Below are 19,729 nucleotides of genomic sequence, written 5' to 3'. Positions count from 1 at the left end.
GTCTTATTTACCACGGTTAATCGTTCAGATTGATAGTTGTTTAACCTCACGGGCTGAAACCCTCGTGGTTCAATTCGTACGCATCTGAACTCTGAACCGTCACGGTGGTAAATCAGGCGACAAACTATTCGAAGGCCTCGATTATTTTGTTTTTATATAAATACTACAATAAACGTGAAATATGTTTCACAATATAATGTAAGAATATAAGCAAAAGCGATGAAATTAAAAAATACATAGAATTAATAAAACGGTCTGAACTGAACTCAAATGTTAAAGACGGAGAGCTTATCACTACGCCATCGTACCATTGGTTAACCATATCGAATATAGTATAGCGTAAAATAACGAAAATGTCCGAAAGTGCTGGCGAAGATTAACAAGTGCCAGCAAGTAACATTGGTATATGCTATAAACATTGTCATGAAATGTTTTATGCTTGAATAAGTTACTTGTTCGTATGACAGCTGGGTATGTTTGTTATGTTTTACTAAAATGTAAGTAAAAAATCCACCCACTGGTCAATTTAATGCACATGAAGGAAAGACATTGTGTTTAAACAATTTAAAACCATTGTATGCGGCGGTACTCGCTAAGTGTAGCTTTGGGCAAATATTTCGTATATTTGTTATATAATTATACCTGCATTATTTAATCTACTGTAGTATTTATAACAAGTATATCAGGGTAGTTGTTTACAGAAAGATGAGATAAAGAAATGTCGATGGTTTTCAGATAAAAAAGAAAATAACCTGATACATATTTTTTCTTTTTTCTCACTTCTTGAGTTTTAGTTGAAATTTCTTTATTACACGATCAATGCCTTTGTTATAACGTAAAGATTTACTAAGTTAACATAATATTTGTTAAAAGGAATGGTTCTTAAAGATAATAAGTTTTCAAGTTTTTTATTTCTTGCCCCCGGCCACTTCATGTACATAATCAATGAATGTTAAAAAATGAAAATGCCCTAACAGTGTTACACTATTGAACAATATATGAGCCGCGCCATGAGAAAACCAACATAGTGCGTTTGCGACCTGCATGGATCCATGCTGTTCGCTAACAGTTTCTCTAATTCCAATAGGCTTTGAAAGCGAACAGCATAGATCCGCGCAGTCTAGTCTGGATACATACGGGTCGCAAACGCATTATGTTGGTTTTCTCATGGCGCGGCTCATATACAGACCGCCTCTTAATAAGCTTAAAATACTATAAATGCTTGTCAACCTTTAGCCTGCTAAATTTCTATGTAATGAACTTGACAATACCAGTAACTGTTAAAAAGGGAGCGTGCACTAACGGATGTGCAGGCTGATCATGATCTACACTGGTCGCAAAGTCAGAATCAGTCGTGTCCAGCATGATAAGGGTTAACGATAATAACGACATCGTGTTTTCTTTCTATGTCACAGCCTCTACTATTTTCATGTATATTTCTTGAAAACGACAAGATTTTACTTTGATATTTATTAAAGTTAGGACTCGCATTGTAACAGCATTGAGAAGCATCATTCTGTATAAAAGAAGACAAAATTTTATGGCATCAATGCAGACCCCACTCCTTCCGTTGCTTACAAAACCTCCTACGTCATTCCACATCTGTTCATCAAAATACAAATCTTTTCCAGCAAGCCTGCTTATCAGCGTAGCTTCTCTTTTTCCTGTCGCTGTTGCTTGCCCCCATCTGTAGTAGTTGTTGTTGTTGTTGTAAATAAACTGGACCGCGTCTAATTAAGGATTTTTCGAAATGACACCCACTCATTCTGGACACCTAGACGATGAAGATAGATGATGATTTTTATTGGTGGGACTAGAAGTGATGGTCATAAGAATGATGATGTCAATGGTGATTTTGGTGATGGTTATAATAATAACGATGATAATATCATGGTGGTGGCGATGATGCTATTGTTGTTAGTGTTGCTGTTGCTGCCGATGATGATAAGTGAGAAAAGAGCTTATGATCACTTTGATGTTTTGATGATGATGATGATGATTATGGCACAACTGTTTCATGCAATACACGAATACGAATAATTTATTGCATTAAACTATTTACATTTTTTTCTAGCAAATATACAAAGTACAAAATCATGCCGAAATAAAATATCATATCATTTAATTAAAGAACGCGGCCGCGATAAACATATACAGAACTTTATAACTGATCAATAGAAAATCAATGTTTATTATATCTTTATTAATGTTAATGTTACACCCCACATGCCCATTGTCTGTTAATCAAATATTCGGATTATATCGGATGTTTTGGTTTGGTTTTATCTGGTTAATGCAGGTCAGTTTAAACTCTACACAAAAGTGTACGCAATATGACAAAGAAAAATGTTTGAGAACAGGAATAAAACTTTTGGATTAATTCAGTGGTTAAAGTATGTTGTTTCTAATTTAATAATAATTCTTTTTGACTTGGAGTAACATTGTTTAAAAACATCTTTTTTTTTTGTATTTGCTGTTTTAATATATTTCGAAAACATGATTTCTCTGATTTCTCCACATTTTTTTATTCATTCGTTGTAAGGATGCACATTAATTTGTTATTATACAATGTACCTAATCTTCATGTTTACAATATCTTTGCCGGTTTATATTAAGTTGTATGATATTATATCTTTTCGTCATTTATTTTTTCATACACATTTCAATTTGAGTTAAAAGTGTTGTTGTAATTACATGAATCAAACGCAGAAAACTTCCACTTTGTGAATTTATTTAAATGTTAAAAAAATTAAGGGACACATAAAAGACAATACAAATAAAAAATCTACTTGCATTATTCTGAAAAACTTTGAGGCTAGCAATAATAACTTTTTTTTTTACTTTTCCAGTTTCTTTTTTAGATATTTTCTTTTCAGTTAATTGTAAAAAAAAAAGAGTTTTGCTGAAAATTCCATCCATTTTTTGACAGTGAAAAAGTGATTTAAACACTTTTTAGCTTTATTTGTCTCAGATAGTTGTACTATAACTATCCGTGACGATATCTTGGTTAGCCAAAAAAAAAAAAAAAATAAAAAAAAAATAAACAAGAATAAAAATACCATTTCTGAACCAAGTTAAGTTTTCGAAGAAATTAATGGGCCAAAAGCGTATACAGCGTCAAAACATAATATTTTTGGTCAAAAATGAGATTCATATAGATTCGTATCAACGTGAAGACAGTTTGCACTCGTTCTTTGGTGGACAACATTACTTTTTCAAAGTAGCGCAATGTCTCCATTAATCTAATCCGTACCCTGCTAAGTTTTTACAATGAACTTTTCCATCTTTCAATTTGGACAGTGCCATTAACAGTTAAAGGGGTTACTTACCAAAAGGATACTGACTGAATGGCGAACAGTGCAGATTTTGATCAGGCTGCACGGATATACAGGCTGATCATGATCTGCACTTGTCGCAAAGGCAGAATCAGTCGTGTCCAGCATGATAAGGGTTAAGTGCGAGGCATATCTCATATAATCTGTACATATTGTAGCATTATTAACTGTTTTATTTCCTGTTTTGAGAGAAATACATAATCGCCTTAAAATCTCAGTTTTAAATATGTTGGACATATAACATTTGACAAAGAGTGCCATATATACAAGTGTTTATCGCAATACTGAGTGCAATCGACTAACCGTATTGTTAAGTGTTGAAAACAGTTTGCTTAAGCCATTTTACTATGTACATAACTGACTAATATTATGACATAACTATGCAAAATTCCAGCCGAATAAATATGAAAAGAGCGGATTATTGACCATATTGAAAAGAGATTTCAAATAGGAGGTTGTTTTGTATATCAAACAAAAGCATTTATTAGTGGGTAACTTCTACAATAGCATAGAGCTTTCAATTAAAGCGGCATGCCTCCAGATCGCTCGACAACAACAATTTTTTTTTTAATGTTTTTAGTTATCTTGAAGTAAATGCTATATTTCTAAAGAAGGCTTTAAAACTTAATTACTGGCAAACTGTACGTTACGAAATCACATGAGAATTTTGCTGTTTTTACTACTTTCTACGATGAAAATCGAAAAGCGTTTGTCACGCTTTTACTCCAGGTTAGCTGTCTCGATTATAAATATCTTTATACTTTGCAGTCATTATTCACTACTTCAGCTATTATAGCGCTACTGGTTACGACAACGGGAAAATGTCTTTCTTGTCGCGGCGGTCCGGGGTTCGATTCCCGACGCGGTCATCTTTTTTTCTTGATTTGGAATTTTTAAAATATTTTAGAAACAAAAAACCATATTCTAATGTTCAAAATATGACCAAACTTCAATTTGAAAGAAAGATAATTTATTTTTTAGCCAAATCTGGAGGTCAGTGCCTTTAAGGGCGTACATCACTAAATCCATACATAATCCACTTATTTGATATACAATTTCGACGTTTTTTTAGAATATCAGCTTTTCGGAGACTTATATTCTAACAAAGAACTTATATCGCTACTATAAAAAAGAAAAAGGAGTGTTAAGTTTTATATATAAAAAAGTTACGCTTCATTATAAACAACACACTGAATTTACTCCTTTAAACCTCTTTCAGCGTCTCTTTTCGAGACATGCAACAGTCACGTCGCCATTTTTATCTTGCATGCGATGGGAGCATTCGAACGAATTGTGCAAATTCATACTTCAGGTCCCTTTTCTGTAATAAACGGTGACAAAATTGCCAAGAAATGGCTTAAAGATCTAGCCATATATGACTTACTGCTAAGCAGGTTAGTCGTTTGCGGGCATACTTTAAATAAGTATGGGTGGCGGTTACCGCCAAAATTAGTAAATATACAATCCATTCATAAACAAGTCAGTCAGTCAGTGCAATACAATTCAATGTCGTCTAGTTCAAAACTCCATCCCGTCCAATATATTTACACTCAATGTATTGTATTTTGAAACTATTTAATACAAAACTTCATTCCATCCATTCAAACATGGAACGATGCATTGAAAAACTTGTTGCGATGCACCGTAATATGAAATCATCCAATAAAACATGAATCCATGCTGCTTAATGTGAAGCCGTTTAACACAACGTGAGTACGTGCAGTGTAAGATGAAATGATTCATTACAACTTGACGCTGTCTAATGCATATTGACACCGCTTTGTGTAATTAAGAGCTGTGTATAAAAACGTGATGCTATGCAGTCCAATGTGAAGACGTTTAACGCAACATGAGTTCGTGCAGTGTAAAGTGAAACGATTCATTAAAGTTTGGCGCCGTCTAATGCATACTGAAGCCATGTTGTGTGATTTGGAGCGGCGTATCCAAATTTGATGCCATGCAGCCATGTGTGAAACCGTTTAACGAAACACCAGTACGTGGATTGTAAAAGCTTAATAAGACTATCAGTTTATAGTTTTGACCTTTCATAAATATTGTTTCTGGATCAGTTTAACATTACCAGGGTGCATGTACCACGTGACTTTTTCGCTAATCTGGGGTGCCAAAAACATGGCGGATTCCTCGATAAAAGTGACATTTTCTTAAATAGCTTTTAACCAACTTGTTCAAATAAAGGGAAACATGGATGAGTGCCGTCGTACATAAAAATCCAACACTCGGCTACAAGTTTTTTGTTTCAAAGTCCGTTCGTTTTCTCTTAAAGTGCAACCGTGCAACTGAAGTGAACAAAGTTGATGATGTTAAGACGGGGGACATTTTCGTAAATTCAATAAATTAACCTTTTAAAAGACCGAAAAAGACTACTTTGCGACACATATATTTGTATGAATATTCTCGCGACATATACACCTTAAGAAATTACAAAATAAGAGCCTTACATAGCTTCCGGGGCCAGATTTATGAAATTGCTAAGCAGGGGTCCGGTTTTGTTAATGCTAAGACGGGGGCATGATTCAACGATTTGGTAATGGAAGTCTTTGGTATTTTATTTACCCGCTTCGTTAAAGTTTTTCCATGTTGATACTGCTCATTATAGAGTAATCCCGTTATATGTATGTTAAAATTAAAATAGTCATGACAAATGAAAGCTTTCTACCGACTTTAAACTGCATATTTTACCTAAAGTGAAATGCTTAATTTGACTGATTTAATGAAAAATGCACCAACTTTCACTCTGTGGTGTTGGCCCTGTACAATTTCTCCTTCTTTGCTGTATAGTAAAACAAACACTTTTGGAAATGGATTCAGCGGCGAATTTCACAACAAAAAGTTTACAGCATTGAGAGCTCTGTATTTCTGATCGTATTCAATAAATAATAAAGGAACACTATCATCAACAATGAACTTCTTTGCTACATATCAAAGTACACAGTCACTCTTTATGATTTCCAACCCACATCTGTCATGGCCGCCAGTCTGGAATAGCTTTCCGCACAGAAATGTAGTCCTGAAAAAAAACACGAACAAAACAACTGTTAAAGACATCAGAAATGATAAAATGTTTAACAAGTCAAAGTAGAGATGGCTTCAAATTGGGAACTTCAAATTTCAAAGAACTGCTTCCTAGGATACAACGACCTGGAAGTACTTCAATACCTGGGTGACACCCTATGTGTCAAGTTGACGCTTCTTAACAATATTACTACATTTCCAAGTCGGCTTTGGAAAAGTCTGTTTTTTATCGCATTCGTTTTGTCTTCATTGTTTAAGTTAATTGGTTTCTTTGGTTTAACTTTCGATAACTCTAGATGAAACAGGTCTCTAATTATTAAGAATGTGAACCGTTCTTGCTTTTGCTTTGCTTCTGAAAATGGTTTAGAATCTGCACAGCAATGTTAATCTCAAAATTTGTCTTTTTAGATCTTGTGTGCTATTTTTACGGCTTTTATTGGAATATATATCTAAACTGCAGTTTGAAATGAAATAAATTATCATACTTTCAAAGTCTTAATAATGTTATTTAGATACATGCGTTGAATTATCAGAGTATGTGCCGGTAATTTCTTCACATGTGTTGTGAAATCATAGTAAATGTTCGAAGGTTAAAGTTTAAAGAATTTTTTAAACCATTGAATAACCACAGAAGAAAACATAATTCAGAGCAAATATTTATCATAAAACACATTGCAAATTTAATAGACGCAGTGATCATCTTGATACTTAATCATACTATCAAGAGGTCAAGTTCTAAGATCTCTCTCACATACGACCGTGATTCGAAGCCCGAAACCGACCATGTCTCTTATGAAAGAAAGTGGACATTTTCTTTAAGAAGATTTGAATATGGTGCCGGTTCTTCCCAGGAACGATGGTTCGATAAACTGACCACAATACAATTGGCATTAAATTTCATAAAATGAATAAAGACTAATAAGTTAAAGGTAAAATCATTTATGAATGCGTGCAAAAACGTTGACACTATTTAGTTTCTTAGTAAGTTGTTGCAAAGCTAATAGCACTGAAAAAGAATTAAAGCCAATTTCAGTCCCTTTCGATCTACAAAAAAAGATGAGAATCGGTTTCAAGCGTATACATCGCAGACCGATTCTTCGTTCAAACGACTTGAGACATTTACAGGCTCAATAAAATGATATTCTGTGGGCTGTGTAGGCTATTGGATACAAAAACATATATTTTTACCAACAATATCATCGAAACAAAAACGTGTCTAGCAATAAACTAACATTTTTGGTAACAATAATTGCAAACATTTGGTTACAATCAAGGCAGTCGGGTACAATCATTCCAGGTTGTAATGCCTCAATTCACATTCAAGAATAAAAGAACTCTTATCAACAAGAATTTTTCTTAAATGCATTTTTGTCACAGAATTTTCGTTTGAACCCATTTATTAATATACTAAATGCACTTCAGTTGAAATTAATGAAGAACAATAATTAATAAAAAAATAAAGGGGAAAAGCGCTACCTTTCCGACCAAAAGTAAATCATAAATGACCATATTTTGAAATTCGAAATGATTTTCAAATTTACTTTGATTGAGAAGTTGGGCACCAGATCATACTAAGGGTCATTGAAACATAGGACCAAAATATCCACCCTTTACGGTCTCCTGTAAACCACGGCAGTATAAGCTGTGAAAAATGTAAAGTAATCCAAATTATAGTCAAACCAATTTCTAGAAGTAAGAAGAGATGGACAAAATGTGCAATGCTTAAAATATGCCGATGTGAGATCATAATATAATAATGTTATTAGTCTCACCGGAAAAGACCGCTCGCCGCAGTTATACATGTAAGGTCCAAGATTTCTGTGGCCTTTTTCGTGGCACAGAAGGCTTTTTTTTTGGAATTATAAGCCCTTCCGCATTCCTGGCACACAAATGTCTGAAATGTAAATGCGCTTTAGTACTACAATGATAATAATAATTCATATTTTTAAACCAAAAAGGACATTCCAAACAAAATGTCTTAAAATAAGGTATCTGAAAATAACATATACATTCCGATTTCTTTTGACAACTTACTATCGCTAATGTCAGATGCGCAAATGTATTTTATTCAGCCTAAAAAAATTAAAGTTAACGCGGCTGGAACAGAATTCAATATAAACTGATGCTTTTTCAAAAACTTAACAGTATTCTTTACATGGTTACTATAAAATTATCTAGACATGACACTTTAATCGCGTTAGAAATGTAGTACATAAAGTGAAAGTTGATGCATTTTCAATTAAATCAGTCAAAGTAAGTACTAAGTAGTTCACTTTAGGTAAAATTTTACAGTTTACAGTCGGCGAAAAGCTTTCATTTGTCATAACAATTTGAAATTTACCAGACATATAGCTAGATTTTTCTTAAAGTATGCAGTATAAACATGGGAAAAAAACTTAAATGAAGCAGGTTAATGAAATACAAGACTTCCAATTACATATCTTTTAATCACGCCCCCGTCTTAGCATCAAGAAAAACGGACCCCTGCTTAGCAATTTGATAAATCTTGACTCGGAAGCTATTGAAGGCTCTTAATTTGTAATTTCTTAAAGTGTATACGTCAAGACAACACTCGTACAAATATCCGTGTCGCAAAGTAGTCTTTTATGGCCTTTTAATGGGTTTATCTATAGAATTTGCGAAATGTCCCCCGTCTTAACATCCTCAAATTTGTTCACTTCAGATGCGCGGTTGCACTTTTAGAGAAAACGAGCGGACTTTGAAACAAAAAACTTGTAGCCGAGTGTTGGATTTTCATATGACCTATTCATATTTTCATCTATGTTTCTTTTTATTTGAACAAGTTGGTGAAAAGCTATTTAAGAAAATGTTACCTTTATCGAGGAATCCGCCATGTTTTTGGCACCCCAGATTAGCGAAAAAGTCACGTGGTACATGCACCCTGATTACGTGCCTTCTGTTGCCTTAACGTATGTTAGGGTTTCACCTGGCAGCTATGTATAACTTTTATTTACACTGTCTTGTGACTTTGGAACATGGGGCTAAGGGTGAGGTTAGGTGCACCATAAACCGGTTTAAACTCCCCAGTGGTGGTTTTGCCACTGACCGTTCCAAAACGGTGCCCCACTGTGTTCCTGTATTGTTTGTTTTGATTTGTGTGTTTATTATGTTTGTATGTGTGGTGTGTGAGTGTTGTTCGTGTGTGCCATTGGGAAGGCTGTGTATTTGGAACGTAGTTTTCCCTGTTGGATATTCTTCCTTGTTTTCACATAAAAATATATTGAAATTTATCCTAAAACCGACCTTGTGGTAAAAATCTAACATTTAATTTTAAACATTTCCTGCGATTTATCTGAATATTTAAAGGGACCTTATTTCGTGAAACATCTTTCTTCTTAGTTAAAGCTTTGTCAGAAGTATGCTTCGTGAAACAGAATCAGTAAAAGAAAACATAATGACAAAATTGAGTTAATTTTTAATACTATGAAATTTATGTTTACATGTTTATGCTTTTAGACAGTATATATATCAAACTTACATGTACTTCACAATTTTTGTTTGTTTGTTGTTTTTTTCGGGGTCGGGATGGTGGTGGTTGGGAGGGGAGGGGGGGGGTGTTGTTTGATTGTTTTGGTTTAACGCCGTTTTTCAGCAGTATTTCAGTTATGTAAATACAGGCAGTTAACCTAACCGGTGTTCTTGGATTCTGTACCAGTACACACCTGTTCTCAACAGGTAACTGCCAACTTCCCTACATGTATCCAAAGACCTATAATATACAGACCTATAATGTATATCTTTGATGAATCTGAGGACGAATGATGAGAGAAACAATGTCTTTTATCAAATTGTCACGGAGAACATAGCCAAGCCCGGGCATCGGACTCGCGACCCCAAGATCTATACATCTGCGCTCACCCTAATTGAGCTAAGCGAGCAGGTTAGAGGTGGAGAGGGGGAGGGGAGTGGCGGCGGAAAATCTTAAGCCGTTTTTAAACAGTCCTTCGTTTAAGTTGGACAGTCAGTTTCCTTGATTTCATACTAGTATTAACTTTATACCCACAAGTATCTGCTACGTTCGCTCGGATCCCCTAACAGTTGTATGAAATCCTGGAAACTGACTTTCCAACTTAAATGAAATATTGTTTAAAAACTGAAAAAGACCCTGTGCCACCAAAACAACAACAACAACAACAAAAAGGCTTAACATAAGAAGAAAGATGTTTCACGAAAGTATGGTCCCTTTTAATATTCAGATAAATCGCACAAACTGTTCAAAATTAAATGTTAGAATAGTACCACAAAGTTGGTTTTAGGACAAATTGCAAGATGTTTTTATGTAAAACCGATTCATAATTTATATTTATAACAGGTCAAACTCGTGTTTCGTTAAACGGTTTCACATTTGGCTGCATGGCATCAAATTTTGATACGCCGCTCCAAATCACACAACATGGTTTCAGTATGCATTAGACGGCGCCAAACTTTAATGGATCGTTTCACTTTACACTGCACGAACTCATGTTGCGTTAAACGTCTTTACATTGGACTGCATGGCATCAAGTTTTAATACACCGCTCTCAATTAAACAAAGCGGTATCAATATGCATTAGACACATCAAGTTGTAACGAATCATTTCATCTTACACTGCACGTACTCACGTTGTGTTAAACGGCTTCACATTGAGCTGCATGGTTTCATGTTTTGTTGGATGATTTCATATTACGGTGCATCGCAACAAGGTTTTCAATGCATCGTTCCATGTTTAATTGGATGGAATGAAGTTTTGTATTAAATAGGTTCAAAATACAATGTGTTGAATGTAAATATATTGGACGGGATGGAGTTTTAGACTAAACGGCGTTGAAATGCACTGCAGCGACTGACTTATTTATGAATGGACTGTATATTTACTAATTTTGGCGGTAACCGCCGCCCATAAATAAGCCCACGTATATTTTATTCGATGTACGTAGCTCATTGCAGAGTTGGAGCGGTCGTCTGCGCATGCCCGAAAGTGATTATCAGTTAACGCGCACGACAAAAATGCGCATTTTTTTTGCATGTTCGCACGCATTTAGTGTATAATATGCATGATATACTGACTAAAGGTTACGGTTAGTATCACCATGGTTACAAAATATATACATTTTAAGTACTTTTAGTTCAAACTGCTTGAATCCGGTATATACCGGAACCGGTAATTTATACATGCGCTCCAAGTCTGCATTGAGTCACACACTGGCGCCAGACCAGAAAGATAATGTCTCTATACATGTTATACCCTACCCCTAGGTATTCTATAAGAACCATGGTCATGAGCGGGAAAATATACTTACCCGTTTCAATCGTAAATTTCTCAACTTAAACGTGCAGTTCGGTGAATGGGTATACCTAGTATATTGAACAAGCGATAATTTATCTACCATCGTGCACCAGTCACATTGTCTCAATATTCCATATACTGCTGAGACAAAGAAGTATAAAATACTTATTAATTAAAAATTTATTTTTATAGCTCTTTGGCTGTGATTATCAACATATTTTATGCTTTCGTCAACGTTATAGAAAAAACTTGCTTCACCTTCCCTAATGAACATCCGGTCTAGAGGTCACGGCAGTGTGCACATGTTTTGCGAAATGTAAACAAACAAAAACAGAATTTAAAAAAAATCACATTTTTACAATAAAACCCGAAATGATGAATGAAATTCATCTACTATATGATCTTCAATTTGAAATCGTACATTTGTCTGTATCTGTTCTGTTTATTTTATTCATTTTGCACATCTATGCTGCATTTTCACATTTTAGCGAACACGTGTAGTAAAATGACGATTGACGATTGACATACATTTTCACATTAGCCAATCAGAATGGTTTTGTAATCTAGAACGGAACTTCACCAGGGAAGTTCAAGCAAGTTTTTTGTGTAACGTTGAAATAATTATAAACTACGCGTTGTTTTTCTAAGTTAAGATGTATTGAAGAAATGTGACCGGTAAACAATGGAAGATAAATTACCACGTACTTGTTTGATATCCATAGTACACATTTACCGAACTGCGTGTTTTAGTATGAAATGCGCGATTGAAACGGGTTAGTATATTTTCCCCTTCATGACCATGATTCTTATAGAATACCTAGGGGGTTGGTATTACATGTACAGAGGCATTTTCTTTCTGTTCTGGTGCCAGTGGAGTCACAGTCTGTTTCATTCAAGTTTGAGATTTCACACAGGGATCGAGTCTATAATTAAGTCCGAGTAAAGTGTAATCATTACACAGGTAAAATTAGTATCATTCCGCAATGTTTCGGACAGTTTATATTAAGTATGTCTAGATTTTATGATAGATCATCATTATATTTATTTGTTTAAGGTCACTGGATTTATCAAATCAGCCCGGGATTATCAATTACTAGCCTGGCTCCCTGGCTGCATGGTTATTTTTTAAATATAAATACTGCAAGCAAAATAAGAATATCTTAAGCCTCCAGTCTGACTAAAGTACTTGATCTTCTAAACGAAGATCTGAGAACGACCCATTCACATTCGTCTTCTGTATATTTTGGATTTCCAGTATTGCTATTTTTATTTTATCCAATCAGACGACATGTTCGAATGTCAAAGAGTAAGAAAAATGTGCAGTTATTCCAGGGCTCGAACCCAGGACCCCTCGCTTACAAAGCAAGTGGCCTACCGACTGAGCTAACCGGCTATCTGATACATTATGACATAAGAATTGTAAATATCAAAAGTCAAGGCTACAGGTAGATTTGCAAGATGTTGTAAGTTAGGCTCTGATTGGCTAGCGAAAGGGTCGTCAGAACGAGGCAATGAATAGGTCGTTCTCAGATCCTATGCGTAGCGTAATAGGATATGTACTTTAGTCAGATTGTTAAGCCTCTAAAATAGCACATTTTATCTGATGGCTGAACCACCTATGTTCGGAGCCAGGGGCAATAAAATATGTCAATGTAGAAACAACCTGCTGGAGTTACTTCCCTCTAAATGAATAAACATATATATGTAAATAAGAACAAACATAGGGACGGGAGCCAGTCTAATCAATTACAATAATACCCTTTATCACGCAATGTCTGAATTTTCTCAAAATATGCGGCGTTTATCTCAAAATCAAGCTTTAAGTTACATCGTTTTTCATTATAGAAAAAAAAAACTGATGTAGCGTACACAAACACGACACAACACGAGTCTGTACATTTTTGATGTTTATTTACACAGTAGAATATTTCGTACATACTTTCATAATTTATTTCGTAACTTCTTAAGTCTTAACAAATGTCATATCTAAACCTAACTTAATATCCGCGAGACCCATTCCTAGGTCTAAGTCCAGCCGGACTTCTAAGCCCTTCTGACCACTTCTGCCCATCTAAAAATATGTAGCTCTATTATATAGCTACTAGTATATCATAACATCGGTTATATGTATTGTCTGACAATTTGATGTACAAAACGTGAGGATGTGATATAATAAACAATTAGATAAATGCATCAACAATATCAGCTTGACAGGTGTGTAGCTGGTGTACTGTCTAACCTTGATTATTTTACACTCGTTACCCACCGAAAGAAAAAAATTGAATTGCAAATTTAAATTTTTCAGACTTGAAGTACTATCTATCGCCTTACAATATGACATGTAGAATGATATTTAATATGATCAAGAACATTAGAATACAATCTGAAGGAATGATATTAAAAAAACAGTGTTAAAGAAAAAATCTTAAGTCATTTATGCAATTAATGTAAACAAGAACAAAGGAGAATAGTATTTAGAACTAAACAATTTTCACATTTCATAGAAAGTCTTTTTTTCATTTTATATCGGCCTTTGTAGTGGCACTTCTCCTTTCTTCCTCCAAGACTTTTTCTTTAACCCGTGTTACATCCATATTTCACGACCCAATATCTGTAAAATAAAGCAAAACACAGGTGAGCATCTTTTAGAATATATATGCTATATAAGAGTTAGGAAAAAGATAACAATTTCGTTTAATAACATTGCTAAATTGCCTGTAATTATTGTCGCGTGTAAAAATATTTATCATGATATTTAAATTTCACTTATTTATACAAAGATTTTATTCAGCATATTAATCTTACTTTCGAAATATTTTGATATTTGCTACAGATCTTAAATAAATAGTAAAATCGATATGTAATGACCAAATTGTATTAATTATGTATTGATAAGTAGAAAGAAAGGAAAGATAATTAGTTGTTTTTCAAGTGTTCTGCAATTCTCCAGCTGGACCATTTTCTTCGCCAAACTCCACAGGCTTCCCAGCTTGTCAGTCCACTTCACCAATGTCCCTTGGTTCCGACATCCACATCACCATCAATCTCTGGTACTAAGGATTTCCCGTCATCGGCCATGTTTTTGTTATAACGTTGTACCGCACTTTCCAGGTTATGATGTTCATCCATCTAATTTCACTTGCTAACTTCTGAAATTATCTAGAGTTCTCCAAGTTATAATATTATTGTTTCATTAACGTCATGTCCAATATTCCGATGACCTCCGAAAATACTTTGTTATTCATTGTTCCCATTTGTCATAAATGACAGTTTATGACAGATAAAATCAAGTCTGCATGTTTACAAATTGTCATAATACACAAATGTAAATGTCATCATTTTGTTTTGACAGGTACTTCTCGATATGTAACCGTTACATGTAATGAGTCTCCCTTTGGCTATTATATAATGACAGTCCACAATATGACAAGACTTATAATGTTGACTTGGAATACACTTTTTCCCATGTTAATTTGACAGTTTGTTGGTATTTTATTTCGGACAGTTCGTATTTTATTCAAGGCAGTTCGTTCGTACTTTCTTTTCATAAGTGGTATCTGTACTTCGAATAAACCGTTATGTTACCGAAAACCTTACTTCTTTGTACTTTTTAGCAAGCTATGTCCTACGTTTTACATTATTCGAAAAATAAAGATATCAGCCAAAATATGTTCCTAGCAAAAAGCAAAATATGTTCTTACATAAACAATCTAATTATATAATATTTAAGAATTCATACGAAAGCTACAAAATAAACTACAAAATAAAGCGCCCAGTCATATCTAAATACGAATAGACATAACACAAACAACCAACACCAATATATAACAGAATAACTGGTCATGATTTCTTCCATGATCTTTTACACAATGTAACCTTTCTTGATGATTCGACAGATATATTATGTCGTCCGCGAGAAAATATAAATTTTCCGACAGAATACCCTGCTTAAAACCCATGAAAGGTAACCTAAAAGTAACAGCACGTTCAACTGTTTTTGCAACTCTGACAAAAATACTACATCAGGTCTCATAAAACAAAAGCTATTGCGCTTAAAATATCCGGTACACACATGTACCTCATAATGCAATATATGCATCGATTTCACGCTATGATAGTAAGACTCCGATTAAATATTTCGGAAGACAGTATCTGTGTCTGTATAATAGTATACATCTTACAAACAACTGGGATCACAACTTCCAGTCTCACAAACACAATATCAAGTAACTCTAAGTATCTCACAATATATAAATTCAACCTTACTGGAATCCACATGTTCCAGCGAAAATATCAAGTCATTTTTGCATAATAAACATATTCTTGTGCCATATCAGGCTTCAATATATTTCCAGCACAACAGACAAGACCAACCTTTTTATTTACTGAGACCTGAAGTAACCATATTTTAGTACAATAACCATGTACACATTTATTCAGCAATGACACTTTAACCCAACGATGCATTATCATGCATTAAACATCTTAAACACGAATTCCACGTATTTAACTAGTTTTCAGCCGTTCCTTGTATTTTCACATATATTCGTGATGAAATATTACCCATAACCTCAACAGAAACTATTTACAACTCAATGTTTGCGCATATCTATGAATACAACACAAGTTTCATAGGACAATCCATCTTCCTTCATTTAAACAATTTGTCAATGCGGGAATGCTCAAAACTGTTAAATGTGGCCATAAGGGAAACAAATATCATATGGAACAAGTAAAATAAACATAATATGACAAGTAAAATTTTCGAAAAACAAATATTTTCACATTTGCATTTCTTAATTTAGTCTTTTGAGCATGTGTTGAGTATTTTCCTCAATGCATTGTTTCTTACTGTTTTTACGTATTTTTTTTTAACTATTTTACTCTTTTTTTTAAGAATTTTGTTTATAATGAGTTAGGTTGTATCCTTTATAATTTTGTATTTTCTTTTCATGTCTAACAATTAATCAAAAATAAATTTACCTTGAAATTTTGTTCAAAAATAGAAACAAAAATTTAATAAAAGAAAAGACTAGCTTGCAAAATTGTACTAGAAGATAGGTAAAATGGCAACTCACAGTTTCTTGAAGGCGTGTCGTCGTCGTCGGAGTACCTCGCTTCGTAATGTCGCAACAACCCATTTTGAAATTCGACATCCTGGTCACGGCACCAAAAATTTAATAAAGGTTGTGTAGCGTACACAAACACGACACAACACGAGTCTGTACATTTTTGATGTTTATTTACACAGTAGAATATTTCGTACATACTTTCATAATTTATTTCGTAACTTCTTAAGTCTTAACAAATGTCATATCTAAACCTAACTTAATATCCGCGAGACCCATTCCTAGGTCTAAGTCCAGCCGGACTTCTAAGCCCTTCTGACCACTTCTGCCCATCTAAAAATATGTAGCTCTATTATATAGCTACTAGTATATCATAACATCGGTTATATGTATTGTCTGACAATTTGATGTACAAAACGTGAGGATGTGATATAATAAACAATTAGATAAATGCATCAACAATATCAGCTTGACAGGTGTGTAGCTGGTGTACTGTCTAACCTTGATTATTTTACACTGATGCAAATATGCAGAACATCTGTTATGCAAAGTGTACACAAAATCTTATTTTAAATATTAGCTTGGTCACGACGTCATTACCCCAATAGCCGACTCAGAAAATTTACTAACATAGACCCTTCTTACACTTTTCGTTTAATTTTAGAACTGTGGAAATTTATACTACTATTTAGGATACGTGTCAATAAAATTGCCGAGTTAGAATTATCTCTGTTACGTCATAACTTTTTTTAATTTATTGATTGTATCTATTTATAATAATTATTGTCATTTTCAGAACTGGGTTAACTACACTGCTTCTTGTTTTGGCCACTGGTGTTATCCTCTCCTGTTATTTTGGTGTGCTGACAATAACTTTTCAAATAGAAGACACAGCCGGCATAATTAATCAACCGTTGTTGGAACGTAACGCTTCTGTGAAACCCATCGAAAAGCGTAAACTTTATGGAAAGCCAGCCACACGTCTTGGCTTTCTGAAAGTAGAAAAAGCTAGTTCATCAACTATGTCTGGAATATTCTTCCGATTTGGTATCAGACATAACTTGACGTTTGCTCTACCGAGGACAGGCGTTGTTTTGAATTCAATGAACGACCTAGTTACGAAAAACAAAGATGGCCGCTTTGACATTCTGGCTGTTCACGCGCTAACAAAGGAGCTATTTGATAGGTTATTGAATGATGACGTCATTCAGTTAGCTGTTGTGCGTCATCCATTGAAACGGATGATCAGCGCAGCCTATTTTTACCGTGATTTAGCCTTAAAGAACCACAGGACTAACTACCTGAATAAAGTTCCGCAGAAAGATTTCATTCACAATCTGATCAATAAACCTGAGTTATACGAGGACAATGCAAACTTTACCCTTACGAGAAATGCCATGGGAAAAAGATTCGGATTTTCTCCATCTACGCAGAAGAATGACACAGGCGCTATCAAAAAGCAGCTGGATAGTTTAAATAAAGAATTCAATTTAGTCTTAGTTACGGAAAGACTTGACGAGTCTCTGGTCCTCATGAAGCGGACGCTTAACTGGACATTTAATGACATACTGTATGTAAGTAAGAACGTCCATTCCCATGAAAGAGTAAATATATCAGAAACCGAGGAAGAGAAATATAGAGATGCTTCGTTTTTAGACTACGCTATATATGATTATTTCACGGATATTCTTGACAGAAAAATAACGTCTGAAGGCGCCGGCTTTATAGACGAAGTGACCTGTTTCAAAAACATTTTACTGAAGGTTAGTAGGTTCTGTGAAAGAAAAAGTTCCTCTAGACTTACAATTGAAAAATCTAAGTGGAATACACCATTTCAGCTATGGAGGGACGATTGTAGACTGATGTCAAACGGTAATCCGCAAATTATCGCAAATCTGAGAAACAAAATAAAGAGAAGGAAGTGAAAGAAAATATCTGCGACTCTCCTGGTTTTTCACAAAACGGAATTGTTAACGTCAGTCAATTCTATACGGTGAATATACCTTAACAAATAGGATATGACAGAACTTCTGAAAAAAAAAAAAAAGATTTATTGCAAGATAAGATGTATTTTAATCGACCTGGTGGGGCGGGGTATTTTAATCGACCTGGTGGGGCGGGGTATTTTAATCGACCTGGTGGGGCGGCGTTTCGCGATGGTCCACTGCATTATTGTGCAGGATAAGTAGTATATTCGACAACCTGATTTCTTATTCACTGGCCATCTACCTTACACTGGAAACACTGTGGCTCTACCTTATTTCCTCGTTTTGTTTTTAGATTACCATTATTTGCATAATCCAGAGGTTAACTCCGCCCCGCCAGGTCAAATATAACGAACTATAAAAACGTGCAGCTAAAGTACTGAGAAACTATAATCCTGAAAAAAAAAAAAACCAAACAACATTATAATTCAGTATGATTTGTTCATTATGATTTTAGACAAGTGATTTCATATAAATTCATTGGTAAAATGTTGAATTATGTATATAACATAAATGATCTCTTATAACTCTGCTAGAGTGGCGGCATTGCATACACATGTACTTTATTGTGGTTTTCTTTTAATATAGTGTGCATACTTACGTCATGCCGATGAGATCTAAATAAACAAATAAATAAATAAATAAATATGATAATTTGTCAAGTAATTAAAACTTCTTATTTGCTGATAAATCCCAGGCTACCTAATTTGTGACTAATATGTTCAAGATCTTTTTTTTTCTGTATTGGTAACATGGAAACTTTAATGTACATATTATTTTGTTAGAAAATACAATAGAAATACTTGGGTTTACATTTGCTTTAGTTTCGAAACTGCCATTACTACTATGTTAACCTTTACCCTGCTAAAATTCTAAAATGGTTTGGTTCATCATTATATTTTGGCAGTACCACTTTATTATCAAAGGGGTGTTCAGTAAAAAATACTGACCATATAGCAAACAGTGCAGATCATAATCAGCCTGCACCGATCGCAAAGGCAGAAACACTTGCCGCCAGC

The 19,729-nt window shown here is 34.4% G+C and overlaps 2 protein-coding genes across 2 annotated transcripts in view; both read left to right on the top strand.

Moving 5' to 3' along the window:
* Window positions 1–19,425, top strand: part of LOC123541847 (bifunctional coenzyme A synthase-like) — a 50,443-nt gene extending 31,018 nt beyond the window's left edge. Inside the window, exon 11 of the mRNA XM_053531526.1 lies at window positions 17,522–19,425. Coding sequence (XP_053387501.1) covers window positions 17,522–17,632 — 111 coding nt within the window. The 3' untranslated portion in view covers window positions 17,633–19,425. The remainder of the gene's footprint in view (window positions 1–17,521) is intronic.
* LOC128550964 (galactose-3-O-sulfotransferase 2-like) lies at window positions 17,748–18,650 on the top strand. Its single transcript, XM_053531165.1, has one exon. The coding sequence runs from the start codon at window positions 17,748–17,750 to the stop codon at window positions 18,648–18,650; it is 903 nt and encodes a 300-aa protein (XP_053387140.1).
* Window positions 19,426–19,729: the final 304 nt, after the last annotated feature.

Source organism: Mercenaria mercenaria, chromosome 19 (genome assembly GCF_021730395.1).
Source record: "Mercenaria mercenaria strain notata chromosome 19, MADL_Memer_1, whole genome shotgun sequence".
Classification (NCBI taxonomy): Eukaryota; Metazoa; Mollusca; class Bivalvia; order Venerida; family Veneridae; genus Mercenaria; species Mercenaria mercenaria.
This window is presented reverse-complemented; position numbering and strand designations above follow the sequence as displayed.

Excerpts from the sequence above, each read along its gene's own strand:
- LOC128550964 (XM_053531165.1), top strand. The coding sequence starts at position 17,748 with ATGTCTGGAATATTCTTCCGATTTGGTATCAGACATAACTTGACGTTT.